This window comes from Microcaecilia unicolor, chromosome 2 (genome assembly GCF_901765095.1).
Source record: "Microcaecilia unicolor chromosome 2, aMicUni1.1, whole genome shotgun sequence".
NCBI classification, from domain to species: Eukaryota; Metazoa; Chordata; class Amphibia; order Gymnophiona; family Siphonopidae; genus Microcaecilia; species Microcaecilia unicolor.
Window position 1 is genome coordinate 123,838,136 of NC_044032.1, and position 25,672 is coordinate 123,863,807.

At 47.8% G+C, this 25,672-nt stretch overlaps 1 protein-coding gene across 1 annotated transcript in view; it reads left to right on the forward strand.

The window, feature by feature from the left end:
• The window catches only part of FAM169A (family with sequence similarity 169 member A), a 288,635-nt gene that overhangs the window by 198,859 nt on the left and 64,104 nt on the right, over positions 1–25,672 (forward strand). Inside the window, exon 12 of the mRNA XM_030193277.1 lies at positions 22,045–22,195. Coding sequence (XP_030049137.1) covers positions 22,045–22,195 — 151 coding nt within the window. The remainder of the gene's footprint in view (positions 1–22,044; positions 22,196–25,672) is intronic.

The following is a 25,672-nucleotide window of genomic DNA, read 5'->3' on the forward strand; positions in this document are numbered from 1 at the left end:
TGTGATCAGACTTTAGTTTATTTATTTAGAGTTCTGGTGGGGGTTTTTTTGAGAGGTTTTCTAAGGGGATTATCGCAATTACTGTTTTTTATTGGATTGCAGAAAATGTTCCACTTGGCAATAATGTAACAAGGGTATAGTAGGCTCTGATACTTAATAATAATTTCACCTCTTCAGATGTAGGCCCCATTTTATCTTCGTTGAGGGTTGGGGAGTTTGCTGCAATGAACTTCTGATCACATCATGTTTTATAGAGCTGCATACCTTACTTGCTCTACTTGACATTTATTTTTTTTTTTAAATTTTTTATTTATAACCATTTAAATTTTTACAAGCGGTAAAGCAACTTGCCGGAAATACAGAGAAAGTAATATATAGGAATTCTTTCAGTCAGGTAATTCTATTCTCTTCCTTAGACCACTAAATAGGGAGAGTGAAACAAGACAAGGAGATCAATTAAACAGAAAAAAAAAACCATGATATTAACCTGATTATCCCCAGATATTACTCGTCTAATAATTATTCCACATTGATCATCTGGTTGGCTTCTTCAAGGCCAGTACGGTGTATAGTCAAATCATTTCATTGAAAACATACTTATTGTCCAATATTAGTTAGAAATAATACATCTGATTACATACTTTCTCTTTTAAAAACCAGAAGTTATTTAACAATACATATACTTAAGTCTCTAATTCAAATCCCACTGATTAAAGTAATCCCAGTTTTCACAGGCTTCACTCCTTTTAAAGTAATAATTGAGGAAATATTTCTGAGGAAAACTTTAGGAGTCATACCCAGAACTCTGGGAAAAACAATAATCTCGATATTGATCATCTATAATAATAATCATTTTGTTATTCTGGTCTGTTATCATTTTCAAAATCATAACCACTTCTTGCTCATGTAGAATCATTTGTTATATCAATTTTTCACTCTCAAAGGGTTCAGTTAAATTGTTCATGTAACTCTCTAATAAAATTATATCTGAAACAAAATTATTTCTCCGAGGACAAGCAGGCTGCTTGTTCTCACTGATGGGTGACGTCCACGGCAGCCCCTCCAATCGGAAAACTTTACTAGCAAAGGCCTTTGCTAGTCCTCGCGCGCCGATGCACACCGCGCATCCGCGGCCATCTTCCCGCCCAAACTGGCTCGTGTTCGTCAGTCTTCTTTTGTCCGCGCTCAGGACGATCGTGTTTGCGCCGTTTTGCGCCCCTCAAGTTGACCCTCACGCGTCTGGGAGAGCTGTTGCACCTTCCCCCTCCGGTACCGGGGGTGCTTGCGCCACTGGTACCGTCGAGTGAGGCGCCGGCTGGCCCCTTGCCCGGGGTGAGGGTCTCTGACATCGGTGCCGCTGGCGGTACCGACTGCGGTCACCTCCCAGGAAGGCTCCCCGACGACGTCGGCGGAGGGAGCTTCGCCGGTGCGGGCGAGGGGAGTCTACCTCTCGATGCTCCCACCATGTCGTGTTTCCACGGAGCGAGTCGGGCACGGCTTCAGACACAGGTTCATGAACTTGTCTGATACCGATGGTGGAGGCCTCGTGGGAGGAGGAGGAGGACATCAGATATTTCTCTGACGAGGAGTCTGATGGCCTTTCTTCCGATCCCACTCCCTCCCCTGAAAGGCAGCCTTTCTCCTCCCTGAGAGTCTGTCTTTTGCAGCCTTTGTCCGGGAGATGTCTACGGCCATCCCCTTCCCGGTGGTTGTGGAGGACGAGCCCAGGGCTGAAATATTTGAGCTCCTGGACTATCCTTCTCCACCTAAGGAGCGTCCACAGTACCCATGCATCATGTCCTAAAAAACGACATTGCTGGCGAACTGGACCAAGCCTCTAAGTAATCCCCACATTCCCAAGAGATCGAGTCCCAGTACCGGATCCATGGGGACCCAGAGCTGATGCGCACGTCAGTTGTCTCACGACTCTGGTGTGGTGGATCTGGCCCTAAAGAAGGCTAAGAGTTCTAGGGAAGCATGCTTCGGCGCCCCCGGGCAAGGACTCTAGAACCTTAGACTCCTTTGGGAGGAAGGCCTACCAGTCTTCTATGCTCGTGGCCAAACTCCAGTCTTACCAGCTCTACACGAGCATACATATGCGGAACAATGTGCGGCAGTTGGCGGGCTTGGTGGACAAGCTCCCTCCTGAGCAAGCCAAGCCATTTCAGGAGGTGGTCAGGCAGCTGAAGGCGTGCAGAAAATGCCTGGCCAGAGGGGTATATGATACCTTTGATGTTGCGTCCAGGGCCGCTGCTCAAGGTGTGGTGATGCGCAGACTCTCATTGCTGCATGCCTCCGACCTGGAGAATAGGATCCAGCAGCGGATTGCGGACTCCCCTTGCCGAGCGGACAATTTTTGGAGAAAAAGTCGAGCAGGTGGTAGAGCAGCTCCACCAGGCGGGATACCGCTTTCGACAAGTTCTCCCGCGGCAAGCCTTCAGCATCTACCTCCTCAGGTAGACGTTTTATGGGGGAAGGAGACTGTTCCCTACTCTTCTGGTAAGCGTAGGTACAATCCTCCTTCCGACAGCCTGCGGCCCAGGCTAAGCCCCAGCGCGCTCGCTCTCGTCAGCAGCGTGCGCCTCAGCAAGGCCCCTCGGCTCCTCAGCAAAGGCAAGGGGCGAGCTTTGACTGGCTCCAGCAGAGCATAGCCAACATCAACGTGTCAGTGCTGGGCGATCTGCCGGTCGGAGGGAGGTTGAAAGTTTTTCACCAAAGGTGGCCTCTCATAACCTCAGACCGTTGGGTTCTTCAAATAGTCCGGCAAGGATACACCCTCAATTTGGCCTCCAAACCTCCAAATTGCCCACCGGGAGCTCAATCCTACAGCTTCCAGCACAAGCAGGTACTTGCAGAGGAACTCTCCCGCCCTTCTCAACGCCAATGTGGTCGAGCCCGTGCCATCCGGGCAAGAAGGGCTGGGATTCTATTCCAGGTACTTCCTTGTGGAAAAGAAAACAGGGGGGATGCGTCCCATCCTAGACCTAAGGGCCCTGACAAATATCTGGTCAAAGAAAAGTTCAGGATGCTTTCCCTGGGCACCCTTCTTCCCATGATTCAGGAAAACGACTGCCATGCTCTCTGGACTTGAAGGACGCCTACATTCACATCCCGATACTGCCAGCTCACAGACAGTATCTGCGATTTCAAGCGGGCACACGTCACTTCCAGTACTGTGTGCTACCCTTGGGCTCGCCTCTGCGCCCAGAGTGTTCACGAAGTGCTTGGCTGTAGTAAGCCGCGGCGCTTCGCAGGCTGGGAGTGCACGTGTTCCCCTATCTCGACGATTGGCTGGTGAAGAACAACATCCGAGGCAGGAGCTCTACAGTCCATGCAGATGACTGTTCGCCTCCTGGGCTACTGGGTTTGTGATAAATTATCAAAGTCCCATCTTCTCCCAGTACAGAGACTCGAATTCATAGGAGCTCTGCTGGATTCTCGGACGGCTCGTGCCTATCTCCCAGAGACGAGACGCCAACAACTTGTTGTCCTTCGTCTCGCGGGTGCGAGCGTCCCAGCAGATCACAGCTCGGCAGATGTTGAGATTGCTGGGCCACATGGCCTGCACAGTTCATGTGACTCCCATGGCCCGCCTTCACATTTGATCTGCTCAATGGACCCTAGCTTCTCAGAGGTTTCAGGCTGCTGGGGACCTAGAAGACGTGATCCACCTGTCCACGAGTTTCTCAAATCCCTGTACTGGTGGACAATTTGGTCCCGATTGACTCTGGGACGTCCTTTCCCAATTCCTCAGCCGCAAAAAGTGCTGACTACGGATGCGTCTCTCCTGGGGTGGGGAGCTCATGTCGATGGGCTTTCACACCCAAGGAAGCTGGTCCCTCCAGGAACGTGATCTGCAGATCAATCTCCTGGAGTTACGAGCGGTCTGGAACGCTCTGAAGGCTTTCAGAGATCGGTTGTCCCACCAAATTATCCAAATTCAGACAGACAACCAGGTTGCCATGTATTACATCAACAAGCAGGGGGGCACCGGATCTCGCCCCCTGTGTCAGGAAGCCGTCAGCATGTGGCTCTGGGCTCGCCGTCACGGCATGGTGCTCCAAGCCACATATCTGGCAGGCATAAACAACAGTCTGGCCGACAGACTGAGCAGGATTATGCAACCTCACGAGTGGTCGCTCAACTCCCGAATAGTGCGACAGATCTTCCAGGTGTGGGGCACCCCCTTGGTAGATCTCTTTGCATCTCGAGCCAACCACAAGGTCCCTCAGTTCTGTTCCAGGCTTCAGGCCAACGGCAGACTGGCATCGGATGCCTTCCTCCTGGATTGGGGGGAGGGTCTGCTGTATGCTTATCCTCCCATCCCTCTGGTGGGAAGACTTTGTTGAAACTCAAGCAAGACCGAGGCACCATGATTCTGATTGCTCTGTTTTGGCCGCGTCAGATCTGGTTCCCTCTTCTTCTGGAGTTGTCCTCCGAAGAACCGTGGAGATTGGAGTGTTTTCCGACCCTCATCATACAGGAAGAAGGGGCGCTTCTGCATCCCAACCTCCAGTCTCTGGCTCTCACGGCCTGGATGTTGAGAGCGTAGACTTTGCCTCTTTGGGTCTGTCAGAGGGTGTCTCCCGTATCTTGCTTGCTTCCAGGAAAGATTCCACTAAGAGGAGCTACTTCTTTCTATGGAGGAGGTTTTGCCGTCTGGTGTGACAGCAAGGCCCTAGATCCTCATTCTTGTCCTACACAGACCCTGCTTGAATACCCTTCTGCACTTGTCTGAGTCTGGTCTCAAGACCAACTCTGTAAGGGTTCACCTTAGCACAATCAGTGCATACCATTACCGTGTGGAAGGTAAGCCGATCTCAGGACAGCCTTTAGTTGTTCGCTTCATGAAAGTTTTGCTTTTATCAAAGCCCCCCGTCAAACATCCTACAGTGTCATGGGATCTCAATGTCGTTCTCACCCAGCTGATGAAACCTCCTTTTGAGCCACTGAACTCCTGCCATCTGAAGTACTTAACCTGGAAGGCCATTTTCTTGGTGGCTGTTACTTCAGCTCGTAGAGTCAGTGAGCTTCAGGCCCTGGTAGCCCAGGCCCCTTACACCAAATGTCATCATAACAGAGTAGTCCTCCACACTCACCCTAAGTTCTTGCCAAAGGTTGTGTCGGAGTTCCATCTGAACCAGTCAATTGTCTTGCCAACATTCTTTCCCCGTCCTCATTCCTGCCCTGCTGAACGTCAGCTGCACACATTGGACTGCAAAAGAGCATTGGCCTTCTATCTGGAGCGGACACAGCCCAACAGACGGTCCGCCCAATTGTTTTTTTTTTTTTTATCCCAACAGGAGGGGAGTGGCTGTGGGGAAACGCACCATATCCAATTGGCTAGCAGATTGCATTTCCTTCACTTACGCCCAGGCTGGGCTGGCTCTTGAGGGTCATGTCATGGGTCATAATGTCGGAGCCATGGCTGCGTCAGTGGCCCACTTGAAGTCAGCCACTATTGAAGAGATCTGCAAAGCTGCGACGTGGTCATCTGTCCACACATTCACATCTCATTACTGCCTGCAGCAGGATACCCGACGCAACAGTCGGTTCAGGCAGTCAGTGCTTCAGAATCTGTTCGGGGTTTAGAATCCAACTCCACCCTCCTAGGCCCATGTTTATTCTGTTCCAGGCTACACTCTCCTTTAGTTGGATAAATTGTTAGGTCAATCTCAGTTATGTCCTCGCTGTTGCGAGGCCCAATTGACCATGTTTGTTGTTTTGAGTGAGCCTGGGGGCTAGGGATACCCCATCAGTGAGAACAGCAGCCCTGCTTGTCCTCGGAGAAAGCGAATGCTACATACCTGTAGAAGGTATTCTTGAGGACAGCAGGCTGATTGTTCTCACAAACCCGCCCACCTCCCCTTTGGAGTTGTGTCTTCCCTTGTCTTTGTCTTGCTACATACGGGACTGACGAACACGAGCCGGTTCGGGGCAGGAAGACGGCCGCGCATGCGCGGTGCGGATCGGCGCGCGAGAGGACTAGCAAAGGCCTTGGCTAGTAAAGTTTTCCAATTGGAGGGGCTGCCGTGGACGTCACCCATCAGTGGAACAATCAGCCTACTGCCCGGAGAATACCTTCTACAGTATGTAGCATTCGCTTTACTGCCGCCGTTAGGTCACGAAGTGCCTTCCAGATGGTATTCAATGTAACCTCCACGGGAGCCAAAAACTCCAAGTTGATTTCTCTTAGGTGTTTAGGAGTGGTTCCGCCGATTCGGGTTCTGCTGTCAAACATCCTCCGTTTCAAGCATATGCCTCTAACTCACTCCTCCACTTCTTTGGACATGGTGGGTTGAATAATTCGGGAGCGATGGAGTTGTTGTTTTTTTTCCAGGTCCAAGAGCGTCGATGCGCCTTCGCGGCGCTAATCAAAGGATTTCCAACCCTTTTCAATCTGTGGGCAGTTTGTCGCGCAGCGGTCCCGCACTTGCTGCTCAGGGGACAAAACGCTGGCCATCGGTGGCTGACCGCCTGTTGTCCCCTTCCTCTCAGTTAAGGTAACTGCAATTGCAGAGAGGAAATTTATGTAAAGAAGACGAAACTTCAGAGGGCAGCTGGGCCGTTGGGCATACGAACTTCAGGTCGCCATCTTACCACTCTCCCAGTTTGGGACACTCTTTGTCTGGTTTCTCCTCAGAGGCCTGTCTGATATGGGTAACTCTTCAGCATAGCCCTCTGAGTCATTGAAACACAGAAGCCCCTCCACCACTACAAGGTGGTGTCCCTTCGGAGGGGTCTACTTGACATTTAAATACCAGAAAAAAATGGTTCTCTGGCATTCTTCAGTTCCCAGCAGCTCTCTCATGATGTCATTGCAAACCTTATTGTTCATGCATGAATGCCCAAACTTTAGAGCACACACATGAAATTGTTTTGGCAGTTGGTGTACATATAGTTTGCTATACCACTAAACTTATACAATAACACAGCAGTTTACATTTAAAATAAAGGAACTCCAATAGGTCTTTGTTTGCTTTGCTTTTCCTAAATCCTAGGAAAATTGTGTGTTAGAGAAAAGTTTCAGCGATGTTCTCCTACCAGGCTGCGGGATGATGGACTGAGCTACCTTGGATGATAAATTACCAAACTAGTTACCAAAATTTTGTAGGTTGTTGAAGATTTATCTATTTCAGATGACAGCAAAGAGTTTAGGAGTTTTTGGTTAGATTGAGACCTAAATGACGACACTCATATTAAGAAATTGACTACGTCCATTTATTTCAACCTTAGATTTCTTTATCTTTCATTCATATTTTTTATGATTTGCAGAAATTGATTTAGGCTCTGATTTTCTCTAAAGTTCACTATTGTAACTAGCACAACTTGGGCCGAATAATTCTTTTTAAGAGCAAATTTGATCGTGTTACACCATTGCTACGAACTCTTCATTGGTTGCTTGTTCAGGCCAGAGTCCATTTTAAGGCTCTATGCTTTGTTTCTAAGATGTTGAATGGACTTTGCCCTAAATATATATATTGACTTTAATTTGTGTTCAACCTTGTTGAATTTACTACTGTGCTCACTCGTGAATAAATTTCAAATTCCTTTCTCTTTTTTTAGACCTTGCTTGGCCTCAACAACCAAGAAATTATTCACATTGGCTGTGGTTTCCATGTGGAAAGCTCTGCCTTCTGTCGTTAGGACAGAGACTAATTATTTACAGTTTCGGAAGTTACTTAAATCATTGGGGGGGGTTAATGTTCATAATTTTTTTTAATTGCTGAGATTTGTATTCTATGTAGTATTTTTTTTGCCTTTTTTTGAATCGCCTATTCTTGAATCTTTTATATAATTCTTCCTATAAACTGTTCTGAGCCTTGTGGTGTTGCTATGATATACAAGAATCGATATGTTAATGTTTATTATTTTTTTATGTTTGTGATTATCCTGGGAATGCCTAGCTTCTTATCCTGTGAGCCACACTGAACTATTGAGGCAAGTGTGGGATATGTGTCTCCAAATAATGTAGTGTAATGTAACAGTAAGTACCCAAAGCAAAAAACCCCAAAAACCTCAAAAGCTGTGGTGAAAAATTGTGATTTCAATAACCACTTAAATCTTTTTAAGGAACCCTCAGCTTGTAAGGCCTCATGGAGAGCATTCCACAACGTGGGTACCAATATGACTGCAGATAAAGGCCAAATGGCCCATCCAGTCTACCTATTATCCTTAAACCTCAACAACCCCTTTCTTAAGTGATCCCACATGCTTGTCCCATACTTTCTTAAACTCTGACACAGTCTTCACCTCCACAACCTCCACCGGGTGGCCATTCCACTTGCATGGTGGCACCGCTAGTCTGTGCTCAGGGGCAGATCTTAATACCCTCTCAGAAACATGCCAGTGCACTAGAGCAGCAAGAGATGGGCGAGGGGGGGGGGGAATCTGTCATTTCTTATCTTTACCTCCCCACCCCCACTAATCCCTCTCAATTTAATGTACTCGCCTATTTGTTATTTAACTGTTGTAAGCCACATTGAGTCTGCCAGCAGTGGGAAATTGTGGGGTATAAATGCTGTAAAATAAATAATAAATATATGGCCCTATGCACTTGTGTTTGAATAAAGCTTTACTTAAGTGAACATCATCTTGTGTCACTTTCACTGTTGTGCCTATGCACTAATGTCAGGATCTTGAACTAATATTGATAATGCACAGGGAGCCAATGAAAATGAATAGAAAGTGGGGACACTTAATCAAACCTATAGACCTTCCCAAGTGGAAGGATTGTAATAATCTGTAGGGTTTACAATCTTCTCAAATTAATCCCTGTTATCTAAGCAAACACTAATTTCCATAATCTAATCTGAATAGCAACAACTCATGCAACAAAGTATGAAAGGCAGTCTCATTTAAAAAAAAAGCAACAATAACCCCCCCTTTCTTCTCTACTGTGATACCTGTTCATTAAAAGTAATGTAAGAGTCTATTGTGACTCCTAAATATTTAAAGGTACTAACAATTGAAACTGGCTTATCCAAAAGTGTCAGGTAATCCAGCAAGCTGTAGTCTTTGATACATTCAGAATCAATTTATGCACTGTAAATTAATGAAAAACAGCCAACACACAGTCCTGCAATGGCTTAAGATCCAATTATACTGAAAGTTTGGCGACCAACAGAAGATCATAAGCATAGCTACTGATCCCATAGTTATGTATTACAAGTATTAACAGATTCAAGAAAATCTTTAAAAAGAATTGGAGATGGTGCAGAGCCCTGTGGAAACCCCACATTTCAAGAGTAGCATTTGAGGTACATCAGACCTAGCTCTTAATAGCAAAAATTGGATCAGCCAAAAATGATTTAAACCAGGTCAAAGCTGTCCCACTAAGACCTAACATGCCTAAAGAGCAAGCAAGATTTGATGGTCCACCAAATCAAACACTTATGCTAGATCAAGTGAAACAGCCAAGACAATATTGCCAGAATCTAAAATTTTCATACTTCATTAAGGAAGGTAGAAATACAGTTCTGATGATTTGTACTAAAGAAATAATAGTGCTATATTTTCAGTAACTATTGTACACAGACTGCCTGTAGACTTGCATTTCCATTCTCTGATGTTTTAGCATTCATTCATGAGCAATAGTTTGTTGTTTTGCATTGATGCCATGAGTACGAAAACCAGGAAGTGCTGCCAGGAACTGAAAATTTTCACATTTTTTCTGGAATTTAAATGCTAAGTAGAGCCAGTAAGTGTGTGGCAAATTCCCCAACCCCAATGCAGATGATAAAACTTGACGCAGTGTTGGTTTTGAGGACCACTTGCTAACCAAGCTATTAGGCAGCCTAAAATGATACCACTTTTGTATGAGAAGGGGCCAGTGATACCTAAATATGTTTTACATTGGAAGAAAGATTTGGAGATTTCACTTACTAAGCATGATTGGGCTATTATACATCACAACACTTTCTACATTTCTCTATTGGCGAATTTGATAAAAAATGAGGTGAAATTGTTACATAGATAATATGTCACTGACTAAGGGGCCCTTTTACTAATCCCACTGCGGGCTTGCAGCACACCATTCCGGAGCTACCACCATCCCAACGCATCTCCCAGCACACGGCATTTCCGGTGCTAATGGAAATATTTGAAAATATTTCCACAGGGCGGTGCTGCACACTACATGCTAGGGAGGTAAAATTCCTTGATGCTCAAGGACTGCTTTATGGAGCCAACAAGAGGAGTAAAAATTCTAGACCTAGTACTTACTGGAGCGTATGACCTGGTGCAGGAGGTAATGGTGGTGGGGCCGCTTGATAACAGTGATATTGGCTTTGGAGTAAATACACACAGGAAATCCAATACATTAGCATTTAACTTTCAAAAAGGAGACTATGATAAAATGAGAAGAACGGTAAAAAAAAAAATTAGAGGAGCAACTGTGAAGGTCAAAATTTTACATCAGACGTGGATGCTGTTCAAAAATACCATCCTGGAAGCCCAGGCCAAATATATTCTGTGTATTAAAAAGGAGGAAGGAAAACCAAACGACAGCCAGCATGGTTAAAAAAATGAGGTGAAGGAAGCTATTTGAGGTAAAAGAAAATCCTTCGAAAATGGAAGAAGGATCCGTCTGAAAATAATAAGAAACAGCATAAGGAATGTCAAGTCAAGTGCAAAGCACTGATAAGGAAGACAAAGAAGAACTTTGAAAAAAAAGATTGTGTTGGAAGCAAAAACACATAGTAAAATTTTTTTTAGGTATGTAAAAAAAAAAAAAAAAAGCTGACAAATCAGTTGGACGCTAGATGACCCAGGGGTAAAAGGGCACTCAGGGAAGACAAAGCCATAGCGGAGAGATTAAATTAATTCTTTGCTTCAGTCTTCATTGAGGAAGATTTGGGAGAGATACTGGTGCCAGAAAAGATATTCAAAGCTGATGAGTCAGAGAAACTGAATGAAATCTCTGTAAACCTGGAGGATGTAATGGCACAATTTGACAAATTGAAGAGTAGCAAATAGCCTGGACCAGATAGTATTCATCTCAGAGTACTGATAGAATTGAAAAATGAACTTGCAGAACTATTGTTAGTAATATGTAATTTATCTTTAAAATCAAGCATGGTACTGGAAGATTGGAGGATGGCCAATGTAATGCCAATTTAAAAAAAAAAAGGTTTCAGAGGACATGAGAGAAATTATAGACCAGTGAGCCTGACGTCTGTGCCGGTCAAAATATAGAGACTATTATAAAAAAAAAAACAAAATTACAGAGCATATTCAAAAGCATGGATTAATGAGACAAAGCCAACATGGATTCAGTGAAGGGAAATCTTGCCTCAACATTCTATTACATTTCTTTGAAGGAGTGAGCAAACATGTGGATAAAGGCGAGCCGGTTGATATTGCGTATCTGGATTTTCAAAAAGCATTTGACAAAGTACCTCATGAAAGACTCCAGAAGAAATTGGAGAGTCATGGGATAGGAGGTAGTGTCCTATTGTGGATTAAAAACTGGTTAAAGGATAGAAAACAGAGAGCAGGGTTAAATGGTCAGTATTCTCAATGGCAAATGGTAGATAGTGGGATTCCCCAGGGGTCTTAGAATGGCAATACTTGCGTACCTGGATATTCTCCGAGTACAAGCAGGCTGCTTGTTCTCACGACTGGGGTTGACGTCCACGGCAGCCCCCACCAACCGGAACAAAACTTTGCGGGCGGTCCCGCACACAGGGCACGCCCACCGCGCATGCGCGGCCGTCTTCCCGCCCGTGTGCGACCGTTCCCACTCAGTTTTTTCTTTTCCGCGCTGGAGAGAGCCGCGTTCGTCTCTCTGTCAGCCCCGGAAACCGGATTGCGCTTTTGCCGCAAATTTTTCTTTTTAGTTTTCTTAAAAAAAAAAAAAAAACAACCGCGAACTTTGGTTTTTCCCTCGTCTCTTAGCGGGGGTGTCACGTTGTGGCCTTGTGGCCGCGCGGTCGATTTATTTTCGAGGTGTGATTTTTACCGCCACCATCGACGACTTTGACTTCGCCGACGCGATTTTTCCGTCGATGTCCTCGAAGGTCCCGAGTGGATTTAAGAAGTGTGGTCGGTGCGGCCGGCATATCTAGCAGACCGACACTCACGCTTGGTGCCTCCAGTGCCTCGGGCCGGAGCACGATACCAAGACGTGTACTTTGTGTCTCGGTCTCCAGAAATGGACACAGGTAGCGAGGCAAGTTCTTCGGGACCGTCTTTTTGGAACTTGCGCCGGCCCCTCGACGCCGACTTCAACGGCATCGGTATCGACGGCCGGTTCTTCGGTACTGGTATCGATGTCCACGAAATCGGCACCGATGGCATCGACCCCAGTAGCACAGGTCCCGTCGGCCCGCCGGTCCTCCGGTGAAGGCAGGGGTGAGAGGTCGCATGGGCAATCGGCCCCGGTCACTCCCTCTACCCAGGGCCCTCGGGACCGAACCCTGTCGGACTCGAGGCCGAGGGGGATCGACCTCCTCCTCGTCAGTTCCACCGAGCGCCGATGACGGGCACCGGAAAAAGGCGAAGAAGCACCGTCATCGGTCGCCCACGACGCATCCGGCTCCCGGCGCCAGAGATGAGTCGACGCCGAGGAAGCGGCAGCGTCGAGAGGAGAGGTCCCCCTCTGTAGTAGAGGTACCGCCACGTCAGGGTGCCAGCACTTCGGTGCAGTCTCCTGGACCCGACCAGCTTCCGGCACCGACGCCTCTACCGGCCCCCTCGCCTTTCCCGACAGCGGGCCTGGACGAGTGCCTTCGAGCCATCCTTCCGGGGATTCGGGAGGGCTGATGCGCCAGACTGTGCCTTCGCCGAGGGTGCTTGCGCCCTCGGCGCCGTTGACTGCAGCGCCGGCGTGCTCTAGCCCAGTGCCAAGGCCTTCGATGCTGACGCCGCTTGTGGCGCCGGTCTCGACCGCCACGCAGGTGGAATCGACGTCGATGGAGGGAGCTTCATCTCCGCCGGCGCGGGAGTCCACCGCTCGACGACGCCACCGAGGCCTCGGTGCCTCGAAGTCGAGCCGGGCCCGGTTGAGTGAGCTGCACGAGCTCATGTCCGACACCGAGGAAGAGGCCTCGTGGGGGGAGGAGGAGGACCCCAGATATTTCTCCTCAGAGGAGTCTGTGGGCCTTCCCTCCGACCCCACTCCTTCACCAGAGAGAAAGCTCTCGCCACCTGAGAGCCTCTCCTTTGCCTCCTTCGTCAGGGATATGTCTATTTGCATTCCCTTTCCTGTGGTCTCTGTGGATGAGCCGAGGGCTGAGATGCTCGAGGTCCTCGACTATCCGTCACCACCTAGAGAGTCCTCCACGGTGCCGTTGCACAATGTCCTCAAAGAGACGCTGCTTCGGAACTGGTTGAGACCGTTATCTAATCCCACCATCCCCAAGAAAGCAGAGTCCCAATACAGAATCCACTCGGACCCAGAGTTAATGCGGCCCCAATTGCCTCATGACTTGGCGGTCGTGGACTCTGCTCTCAAGAGGGCATGGAGTTCGAGGGATACCGCCTCGGCACCCCCGGGGCAGGAGTCTCGCACTCTGGACTCGTTTGGGAAGAAGGCCTACCAATCTTCCATGCTCGTGACCCGCATCCAGTCTTACCAGCTCTACACGAGCATCCACATGCGGAATAATGTGAAGCAACTGGCGGACCTGGTCGACAAGCTCCCTCTGGAGCAGTCCAGGCCTTTTCAGGAGGTGGTCAGGTAGCTGAAGGCGTGCAGAAAGTTCCTGTCCAGGGGTATATATGACACCTGTGACGTGGCATCTCGTGCTGTGGCCCAATGGATAGTGATGCGCAGGCTCTCATGGCTGCGTGCCTCTGACCTGGACAACCGCACCCAGCAGAGACTGGCCGACGTCCCTTGCCGGGGGGATAATATTTTTGGCGAGAAGGTCGAGCAGCTGGTGGACCAACTGCATCAGCGGGAAACCGCCCTCGACAAGCTCTCCCACCGGGCGCCTTCAGCATCCACCTCAGCAGGTGGACGTTTTTCCCAAGCCCGGCAGGCTGCACCCTATGCCTATAATAAGCGTAGGTACACCCAGCCGGCCCGAAGGCCTCGTCAGGCACAGGGACAGTCCCAGCGCGCTCGTTCTCGTCAACAGCGTGCGCCTAAGCAGCCCCCTGTGCCTCCACAGCAAAAACCGGGGACGGGTTTTTGACTGGATCCATGGGAACATAGCTGCCCTCAAAGTGTCCGTACCGGACGATCTGCCGGTCGGAGGGAGGTTAAAATTTTTTCACCAAAGGTGGCCTCTCATAACCTCCGACCAGTGGGTTCTCCAAATAGTGCGGTGCGGATACGCCCTGAATTTGGCCTCCCTTCCTCCAAATTGTCCTCCGGGAGCTCAGTCCTTCAGCTCCCATCACAAGCAGGTACTTGCAGAGGAACTCTCCGCCCTTCTCAGCGCCAATGCGGTCGAGCCCGTACCACCCGGGCAGGAAGGGCAGGGATTCTATTCCAGGTACTTCCTTGTGGAAAAGAAAACAGGGGGGATGTGTCCCATCCTAGACCTGAGAGGCCTGAACAAATTCCTGGTCAAAGAAAAGTTCAGGATGCTTTCCTTGGGCACCCTTCTGCCAATGATTCAGAAAAACGATTGGCTATGTTCCCTGAATTTAAAGGACGCATACACTCACATCCCGATACTGCCAGCTCACAGACAGTATCTCAGATTCCGCCTGGGCACACGGCACTTTCAGTATTGTGTGCTGCCCTTTGGGCTCGCCTCTGCCCCACGGGTGTTTACGAAGTGCCTCGTGGTGGTAGCGGCGTATCTACGCAAGCTGGGAGTGCACGTGTTCCCATATCTCGACGATTGGCTGGTCAAGAACACCTCGGAGGCGGGAGCTCTCCGGTCCATGCAGTGCACTATTCGCCTCCTGGAGCTACTGGGGTTTGTGATAAATTACCCAAAGTCCCATCTCCAGCCTGCCCAGTCTCTGGAATTCATAGGAGCTCTGCTGAATACTCAGACGGCTCAGGCCTTCCTTCCAGAAGCGAGGGCCAACAACCTCTTGTCCCTGGCTTCTCAGACCAGAGCATCTCAGCAGATCACAGCTCGGCAGATGTTGAGACTTCTGGGTCATATGGCCTCTACAGTTCATGTGACTCCCATGGCTCGTCTTCACATGAGATCTGCTCAATGGACCCTAGCTTCCCAGTGGTATCAAGCCACCGGGAATCTAGAAGATGTCATCCGCCTCTCCACCAGCTGCCGCAATTCACTGCACTGGTGGACCATTCGGACCAATTTGACCTTGGGACACCCATTCCAAATTCCACAGCCCACGAAAGTGCTAACGACGGATGCATCTCTCCTGGGCTGGGGGGCTCATGTCGATGGGCTTCACACCCAAGGACTGTGGTCCCTCCAGGAAAAGGACCTTCAGATCAACCTCCTTGAGCTCCGAGCGGTCTGGAACGCACTGAAGGCTTTCAGAGATCGGCTGTCCTGTCAAATTATCCAAATTCGGACAGACAATCAGGTTGCAATGTATTACATCAACAAGCAGGGGGGCACCGGATCTCGCCCCCTGTGTCAGGAAGCCGTCCGGATGTGGCGTTGGGCCTGCCAGTTCGGCATGCTCCTCCAAGCCACATACCTGGCAGGCGTAAACAACAGTCTGGCCGACAGACTGAGCAGAGTCATGCAACCGCACGAGTGGTCGCTCCATTCCAGAGTGGTACACAAGATCTTCCGAGAGTGGGGCACCCCCTCGGTGGACCTTTTCGCCTCTCAGACCAACCACAAGCTGCCTCTGTTCTGTTCCAGACTACAGGCACACGGCAGACTAGCGTCGGATGCCTTTCTCCTCCATTGGGGGACCGACCTCCTGTATGCTTATCCTCCCATACCTTTGGTGGGGAAGACCTTACTAAAGCTCAAGCAAGACCACGGCACCATGATTCTGATAGCGCCTTTTTGGCCCCGTCAGATCTGATTCCCTCTTCTTCTGGAGTTGACCTCCGAAGAACCGTGGAGATTGGAGTGTTTTCCGACTCTCATTTCGCAGAACGACGGAGCGTTGCTGCACCCCAACCTTCAGTCTCTGGCTCTCATGGCCTGGATGTTGAGGGCGTAGACTTCGCTTCGTTGGGTCTGTCTGAAGGAGTCTCCCGTGTCTTGCTTGCCTCTAGGAAGGATTCCACTAAAAAGAGTTACTTTTTTAAGTGGAGGAGGTTTGTCGTTTGGTGTGAGAGCAAGGCCCTAGAACCTCGTTCGTGTCCTGCACAGAACCTGCTTGAATACCTTCTGCACTTATCAGAGTCTGGCCTTAAGACCAACTCAGTAAGGAATCACCTTAGTGCGATTAGTGCTTACCATTATCGTGTGGAAGGTAAAGCCATCTCTGGAGAGCCTTTAGTCGTTCGATTCATGAGAGGCTTGCTTTTGTCAAAGCCCCCTGTCAAGCCTCCTGCAGTGTCATGGGATCTCAACGTCGTCCTCACCCAGCTGATGAAACCTCCTTTTGAGCCACTGAATACCTGCCATCTGAAGTACTTGACCTGGAAGGTCATTTTCTTGGTGGCAGTTACTTCAGCTCGTAGGGTCAGCGAGCTTCAAGCCCTGGTAGCTCATGCTCCGTATACTAAATTTCATCATAACAGAGTAGTGCTCCGCACTCACCCTAAGTTCCTGCCGAAGGTGGTGTCGGAGTTCCATCTTAACCAGTCAATTGTCTTGCCAACATTCTTTCCCAGACCGCATACCCGCCCTGCTGAACGTCAGTTACACACATTGGACTGTAAAAGAGCATTGGCCTTCTACTTGGAGCGGACACTGCCCCACAGACAGTCCGCCCAATTGTTTGTTTCTTTCGACCCCAATAGGAAAGGGGTCGCTGTCGGGAAACGCACCATCTCCAATTGGCTAGCAGATTGCATTTCCTTCACTTACGCCCAGGCTGGGCTGACTCTTGAGGGTCATATCACGGCTCATAGTGTCAGAGCCATGGCAGCGTCGGTGGCTCACTTGAAGTCAGCCACTATTGAAGAGATTTGCAAGACTGCGACGTGGTCATCTGTCCACACATTCACATCACAGTACTGCCTCCAGCAGGATACCCGACGCGGCAGTCGGTTCGGGCAGTCGGTGCTGCAGGATCTGTTTGGGGTTTAAATCCAACTCCACCCTCCAGGACCCGAATTTATTCTGGTCAGGCTGCACTCTGTTAGTTGTTCTTCGTAGGTCAATTTCTGTTATGCCCTCGCCGTTGCGAGGTTCAATTGACCTGGGTTCTTGTTTTGAGTGAGCCTGAGAGCTAGGGATACCCCAGTCGTGAGAACAAGCAGCCTGCTTGTCCTCGGAGAAAGCGAATGATACATACCTGTAGCAGGTGTTCTCCGAGGACAGCAGGCTGATTGTTCTCACCTACCCTCCCTCCTCCCCTTTGGAGTTGCGTTTCATAATTTTTGCTTGTCATTCAACTGAGCGGGAACGGTCGCGCATGGGCGGGAAGACGGCCGCACATGCGCGTTGGGCATGCCCTGCGTGCGGGACCGCCCGCAAAGTTTTGTTCCGGTTGGTGGGGGCTGCCGTGGACGTCAACCCCAGTCATGAGAACAATCAGCCTGCTGTCCTCGGAGAACACCTGCTACAGGTATGTATCATTCGCTTTGCCGGGTTAGTGCGGGAGCTCTTACTGCCACCTCTGTGGTGGCAGTAAGTGTTCTCCCCGCATGACTACTTGTTAAGAGCAATCTTACCTCATAGCCATGTCTTTTTTTTTTTTTTTTTCAACCTTTTTACCTGCTTCAGTAAAAAGGGCCTTAGCGCGTGGCAAAACTGGCCCCCGCCACCAGCACAGGGCCCTTTTTACTGCAGCTTAGTAAAAGGACCCCTAAGGTTGCTTGTTTTTCTCCCTATTGGAGGAAGCTTTGTTGGATGGGTTATGAGAAAGAGGGTACTTGTTTCTCTGTTTGATGGGATTATCCTCTTGTGTAGCAGTTGTGGGAGGACTGTGCCTTTCACACTCACCGCGCGGATCCCGGCATCATACATGCTGTGTTCACTGCACGTGGCTGTGACGCCATTAGCCCGGGAGGACGCAAGAGACCGTGAGCTCGAGCCGCGTTTCTGTGGCATGATCGGCGTACTCGGCTCCTTTCTTCCTGGGGGCGGATCTTCCCCTTGACAGCAGATGCCCGGTTTTCACCATGGTGTCAGACGCCTGGATTCCCCGTGATATCAGATGCCTTCAGAACAAAAAGGAGAGCTGGTCTATGCCTCAATTACCTCAGCTACAACTAAGTTGGAGTGCTACAGGTTTGTGACTTTCTGCCTGCCTGAAACTCTAAACCTGGACCTTACGCTGTCTTCTGCTAGTTGCATGCCCGAACTTCAGAGCCTGCACCTGACGCTGTCTTCTGCTAGCTGCCGGCCGGAACCTCAGAGGCTGCTGCCCTGCTTTGTTCCACTGCTTCCCAGACTGTACCTGCTTTGGGTTTCGCTCCTGGTAGTCCTTACCTGCCTAGACCCTCCTCAACTCCTCTCGGCTGCCTGCACCTAGGGGCTGAACCTCTGGGGAACGAAGGTCATTGCAGGTGGAACACTGGACTTTGACTGCTTGTTCTGGAACTGAACAAGCAGTCTTCGGACCTGGGTCTCCTGGTCTGAGAACAGCACAAGGGCTCACTACCGGTGACTGTCACCGGGACTGTCGGGACAGACCGTGACAGTGCCTAGGTTTTTTTCTAGTATGTTCTCATAGAGGCCAGTCCAGCCCTTTTTCTTTTGTACTTACTGCCAGACTGTCATTCTCCAGATATTGTACGAGTGCTTCTACCCTGTCTTGCAGTAATTCGCCAGGAAGTAGCAAGGTGCTGGTGTTCCAAGGATCTTCCAGGATTGGGTGGATAAATGGGATGAGACCACTCCCCTATGAGGAAAGGCTAAAGCAACTAGGGCTCTTTAGCTTGGGGAAGAGATGGCTGAAGGGAGTTGATAAGAGGTATATAAAATAGTGGAGTGGAGTAGAATGGGTAGACGTGAATCGCTTGTTTACTCTTTTTCCCAAAAGTGCAAGGAGTAGGGGGCATGCAATGAAGCTACTAAGTAGTAAATTTAAAACAAACTGCAGAAACTATTTCATCACTAAATGTGTAATTCAATCGGGAATTAATTGCCAGAGAATGTGGTAAAAGCAGTTAACTTAGCAGGGTTTAAAAAAGGTTTAGATAATTTCCTAAAAGAATAGGCCATAAGTCATTATTAAGATGGACCTGAGAAAATCCACTGCTTATTTCTAGGATAAGTAGCATAAAAGCTGTTTTACTGATCTGGGATCTTGCCAGGCACTTGTGACTTGGATTGACCACTGTTGAAAGCAGGATGCTGGGTTTGATGAACCTTCTATCTGTCCCAGTATGGCATTGCTTATGTTCTAGTGCCACATTTAAAGAAACATACTTTATGAGCAAGCTGATTGCCCGCAAAGCTGGTAGACAGGGCCACCGAGAGACTGAGCCAGGCCTGGATCAAGGCTGCCGCCCCCCCCCCCCCCCCCACACACACACACTGTGTCCTGCCCTCATGGAAACAGGAAGTTACATCAGATGAGGGCGGGACACAGGGAAGGCCCGAAGGGAGGCGATCTGCCGCTTTCACATGGAGGTGAGGAGCTGCCGATTTGAATGCAGTGGCGGGCGGAGGGCAGGCAGGTGAGACTGGGGACTGCAACGCTGGTGGTCTGGGAGAAGGAGAGAGACCCCGGCGTCGGGCCCCCTTTGGAGTCCCGGGGAATTTTGTTGTCTGCCCCCCCCCCCCCCCCCCCTTGGTGGCCCTGCTGGTAGGACCTTAGTCTGGGAGAGTTTGGTAACCCTTTGTAATATGGTATCAGTCTGCTGCTGATGCTCTTGTTAGATGGTGCCTCTTTTTTTTTTTTTTTCCTTCTTGGACACTTGTGTCTACTGATGAACTTATGAGTTTCAGAATTACTTTCCACAGGTTATGTTCTTGTGTTTTGGCTTCCAGTGGAATATGTTTGCTTGGTTTTTTTTTTTAATTCCTTCTAAGGTACCTATAATTTGGGTCTCCTTCCATTTTTGACTGCTAGGAAGGAAAGGGGACCCTCTCAACTGTTTTACTGATAGTTATTGATGTGTAATGGGTTTTGTTTCTGTTTTGTATTGTGTATTTGAAAAATAAAGATTTTAAAAAAATCTGTGTTCTATTTTACAGCTGAAGAGGGCTGAATAGATGGCCTGAATTACTAGTATTGAACTTTGATTGTTATATAACCTCCCTTTCTAAGATTCCCTGATGTCTGTTCATATATATCAAACATATAAATGTCGAGTGACCGTACTCACCCGCAAATGCGCAGTAGAGACTTCCTTCTCTGTCCCGCCCCCACGTCAATATGTGATGATGGGGGCGGGACAGAGAGGGAAACTGCGCAAAGGGGAAGGAGGGAACTGCCAATGTTGCTACCACTCCCCCCCCCCCAAGGACGCCGCTACCGCTCCCCCCACCCGGAGTCGCCGCCGCCGCCCCCCCTCCACCTGGCCCGAGCACTCTCTTCGCTATTGAACTTACATCGCCGATACACAGCAGGCAGATCAGCTGAGCTCCCGTCGGCCTTCCTTCCCTGCCTGTGTCCCGCCCTCGCCGACGTTACGTCACAAGAGGGTGGGACACAGACAGAGAAGGAAGGCCGACGGGAGCTCTGCTGATCTGCGTGCTGCGTTTCGGCAACGTAAGTTCAATAGCGAAGAGAGGGCCCGGGCCGGGTGGAGGGGTGGTGGCGGCGGCAACTCGGGGGGGGGGGGACCTGCAGCGGCGAGGGGGGGGGGGCCTTGGAAAACCCCCATACTAGCCTGTTTTAACGGGCTCAACGGCTAGTTTCATTATAAATAATTTCACTCTATATTTGTTTCTTCACCGTAGATGGCTATCACCTCACTATGGGGCTCATTTTCAAAGTACTTAGACTTACAAAGTTCCATAGGTTACTATGGAACTTTGTAAGTCTAAGTGCTTTGAAAATACACCTCTATGTAAGCCACATTGAGCCTGCAAATAGGTGGGAAAATGTAGGGTACAAATGTGACAAATAAATATTAGTAATCCTCCTGTCCATGTTTTTGCTTTGCAATTATAATCATTTTGTTAATTTTTGCAATGCTGGGTCTGGCTTTCATAGAATTCTGTTAGTCGTATTTGTATGAATATCCTGGAATTATGAGTTATAGTGAATATTTTATGTGCTGTTTCTTAGCCAGGTATCACGTGACACTCACAAACTTTTTTTAAAACAAAACAACAAACTAATAAAATAAAGACAATTACTTGAAACAACAAAATGTATTGTAAGACAAAATAAGAGGAGGAAATTCTTCATTTATGGGTGAACGTTTTCATGTCTGTCTGGTGGAGAGGGGAAAGAAAACAAAACTGAGGGGACCACTGTGGAGGACGGGCCACACATGCTCAGAACTTTCTACTTAGTTTGAGTTTTGGGAGATCAGTTCAGCCTTGGCGCCATTGGATGATGTCACTCACTAGTGCCTAACTTGGTTCCACCTGCTAATAGAAAATGTTTGCATTGAGCTCTGATGTAGGCAAGCACACCACCACCCTAATTTACTTTTTTCTTTTTTAAATTTTGCTTCAGTTGGCTAAGATGGAGCTTTAAAAGATTTCATCCACCTATATTCTCTTATGAATAAAATATGAATTGCTCTGAAAATCATTTTTGCTAATTAAGCTGCTGTAAAATTTTATGAAATAGAGAACAAAGGTATTTTATAGATTGTAGCTTTAAATGTTCTATGAATAGCTACATAGAAGTTTTCCAAAAGGGTTTATGTTTATTAAAATTTTTGATATACCGCCACTACTACAAAACATTGCAGCAGTTCACAATAAAATAAAAACAGAAAAGCTAGATTATGTAATGACTTAGAACTCTAGAGCAAAGGTTATTAGTACTGTTTGATTTAATACTCTGGAAAGTAGTTACATTTTTTTAAGCATTCAGAATATTTGCTATATAATATTTATTCTTTAGTACAGTGTGTGTATGTTTAAATCTAAATTACATTTGCTGTTTTTATTTGAGGCTCCGATGCTACTCCTGTTTCTACACGCACTCGAAGCAGTCATTTGAAACGCCCTACCATAGGAAGGAAGCTTCCAGAGGCTGAACAGGTGACCTCACTTCTCGAAGATGACAGTGGACCCAAGACTTCCACTGTTGATTTGATAGACAGGTACTAGAAGATGGGAGTATTTTCCAGGCATTGGCCCATTTAATATATCATTTAGCATCCTCTGACTGTGTTGCAGTTCTCAATTTTTCAAGTAAAATCTCTTAATTTCTCATACAGGGTAATTTTATATAGGTTGGGTAGGTTGATATTTTATAAATTGTGGTAGGAGCCTGTAGGTTATGTTGTAGCCCTCCTCTGCTTCACTGCCGTTGACAGTGCAGTCAGAAACTGAATCGTCTTTTCATCCTGCTTGACCACTCTAGACAAGTGGGTTATGCTCCCCTAACCAGTTGATGGAGGCAGAAAACACTGACATTTCACTGAAGTTATCACTAGTATAAGGAGTGGTGTAGTATTTCTCTGCCTCCAGCAGATGGTGTAGATGGACTGGTGCAACAGGATGATTTTTTTTTCTTCATGCCTGACTTCCAGGGATGCAGTATAACCTGTAGAGTCTCTTAGTTGTGAGAGCTCTAAGGGGTCAGTCTACAGATCTTTGCCCTGATTGAATAGAAGGTTTTCCTCTCAAGAGCCCCAAGCCTCTACCTGCACACTTTGGCTTGGTGAGGTCATCCTAGCAGAGGTCCCATGGGGCTACAGCTATCAGCAGTCTTGATCCCTCAAACCTTAGCCCTGATCTTGATTTGGTTGGGGCTATGGCTGGCAGTGTCGTAGTAGACCACTGTCAACAAGGGTGAGTGCATGTTGGTGTTTTTCTTCTGTGCCTCTCTCTGTCATCCTTGGTCCTCTCCACCCTCACACTCCTCCGACCTAAAGGGTCCTCCATAGGGGCTCTCAATGAAGCTTTAGCTGTACCATTTAAAAAATCTGACTGCATATCCAACCATTTGGTGCCATCCTCAGTGGTTCCTGAAGGGGAGGGGGAAAAGTTTATCAGAGGTCAGAAGCTGGTTTAATATTATGTATAAGTATGTCCAGCAATAATTTTGACCTCCCGCAATCCTGACAGCAACAGCTTCAATTTTGAGAGGCTGCAGAACAGGAGACCAGGTTTCACTTCCCTTGCCTCTCCTCCTCTCCCCCAGCAATTGATGCGCAGGGGCTTAGGAGAGAGTACCAGTGACAGCAGGTCTGACAGTTGTGAGTAGGGAGGCTTTTAGGGAATGACCTCAGAGGAAGAGACAAGAATCCCTGAGACAGCGGTCTACTGTATGGAGAAGTCCCAATTCCTAGTGAAGCTGCTGTAGGGTGGATGGGTAGACTTGGTGGTGCCTTGTGACCAGCTCTGGTTATAGGTGGCTGCAAGGAAAATGTTTTCTATCGCACCTGGTGCTGCAGTGAGCTGATGGGTAAAGAGTATGTGGTAGTCTTAAATTTGCATTGGCAAGAACTGCATGTGTACCTCGTGGAGCATGGAGAGGGGGCTAGCGGTAGCTTCAGGAAAACAGTCCAGCTGGTTTGCAGTGCAGTTGTGTTTTTCAAAGGGAAGCCAAGTTCAGAAATCTACTAGGACTCCTTGTTACTTTGGAGAAGGCATTAAATCCTTTATTGCCTCAGGTGCAATGTTCCTGGTAGTAGTTTCTTGGTTTAAGAAAGTAAAGATCAGGGGGCTTGTAAACTATTTTGAATCAATTGCTTTGTTTAAGCTGTTTTGGCCATAGAACAGTATAAGAAAAGCATATAGGGGCCCTGTACATGTTTTTCTGCAGATGGTTAACTGGAGAAGTTGGTGAGCATTATTTCTGCCTTCAGGCATGGCAGAGTTAAGGCAGATCCAGTTACTGCTGCATTCCTATTTACTCTGAGCTGCCTATTTCTGATTTTAAGGTAGCTAAGCTAATAAGTTTATATTCTCTCCCTAGCAAACTGCTGGTATGGCGTTTGGTTTGATTTGACTTAATGACTTGATTTAATAATTTGATTTACCGCCTTATACACAAGTTTTAAAGCGATTTACAATAACAAAAAAAATAACACTATAAACAGATAAGACAACTGAAATTAAATCCCCCATTCAATATTCATAATAAAACCTCAGAAGAGGATGCAATTAAAAAGTCACCAAAGGTTTTGTGAAACATCCAAGTTTTCAAGCGTTTTCAAAAACTGAAGTAGCCACTTAAACTGCTAACCACATCAGAGAATTCCATAAGGCTGGAGCCAAAGCCTGATTCCTAGTCGATGACAATTTAACTGTCTTTAAAGACAGAAGTTGCAACAAACAATGCTGTGAAATTGTAAAGGTCTTTAACATTCTTGAGGAGCCAATTTTTCAGAAAGATATTGTGGTATACCCATATGAAAAGCCTTAAACTCGAAAGAAATCCTAACCAGGACCAGTGTCTGGGTGGGTATGGGGGGTTGTCCTCTACTCATAAAGCCACAATTTGAAGTGAGCTCAATGTCAGGACTCTTGGTGGTAGAATATTTGGGTCTCTGTTTTAACTGCTCTTGCTTTTCTTTGTGTAGTCCCTTTTTTCCAGGCAGCTATATCAATGGCTTCTCAAATCGTTTCCTCCTGCGTTGAGTACAGCTTCTCTTGGATGGGATTGTAATAACCTTTCTACAGGCAGCAGTGTGCAGAGGAGTAGTCGTGAATGTCTCTATCAGTTCCTGCTAGACTGATGGCTAGTGAGTCTTGCACTATAGAAGCATAAGAACACAAGAATGACCGTACAGGGTAAGACCAGTGGTCCATGTAGCCCAATATCCTGCTTCCAACAGTGGCCAATCCAGATCGCAAGTACCTGGCAGAAACTCAAATAATAGCAACATTACATGCTACCAATCCCAAGGCAAGCAGTGGCTTCCCCAATGTCTGTCTCAATAGCAGACTATGGACTTTTCCTCTAGGAACTTGTCCAAACCTTTTTTTTAAACCTAGATACACTAACCGTTGTTACCACATCCTCCGGCAACGAGTTCCAGAACTTAACTATTGTTTGAGTGAAAAAAATGCCCTCCTATTTGTTTTAAAAGTATTTCCATTTAATTTAATTGAGAGTCCCCTGGTCTTTGTACGTTTTGAAAGAGTGAAAAATTGGTTCACTTTTACCCATTCTACACCACTCAGAATTTTGTAGACCTCAGTTATATCCGCTTGCAGCCATCTCTTTTCCAAGCTGAAGAGCTCTAGTCTCTTTAGCCTTTCCTTATATGAGGACATCCATCTACTTTATCATTTTGGTCGCTCTTCTTTGATCCTTTTCTAATTCTGCAGTATCTTTTTTGACCATTTTCAGAAGAGGTCCCTGTTCCACGTGCAGGGCCCAAGAGACAGGCAGAGCTCCAGAGTTTCAATGCATGGATGAGGCAATGGTAAGGGAGGAGGGGTTTAGATTTGTAAGGAACTAGGCAACATTCCAGGGAAGGGGGAGCCTATTATGGATTGATGGGCTCCACCTTAACCAGAGTGTAGGACCAGCAATGCTGCTGGCATTGGCATTTAAAAAGGAGAGAGAACAGCTTTTAAACTAGAAACTGGGGGAAGGCCAACAGTCATTCAGAAGCGCATTC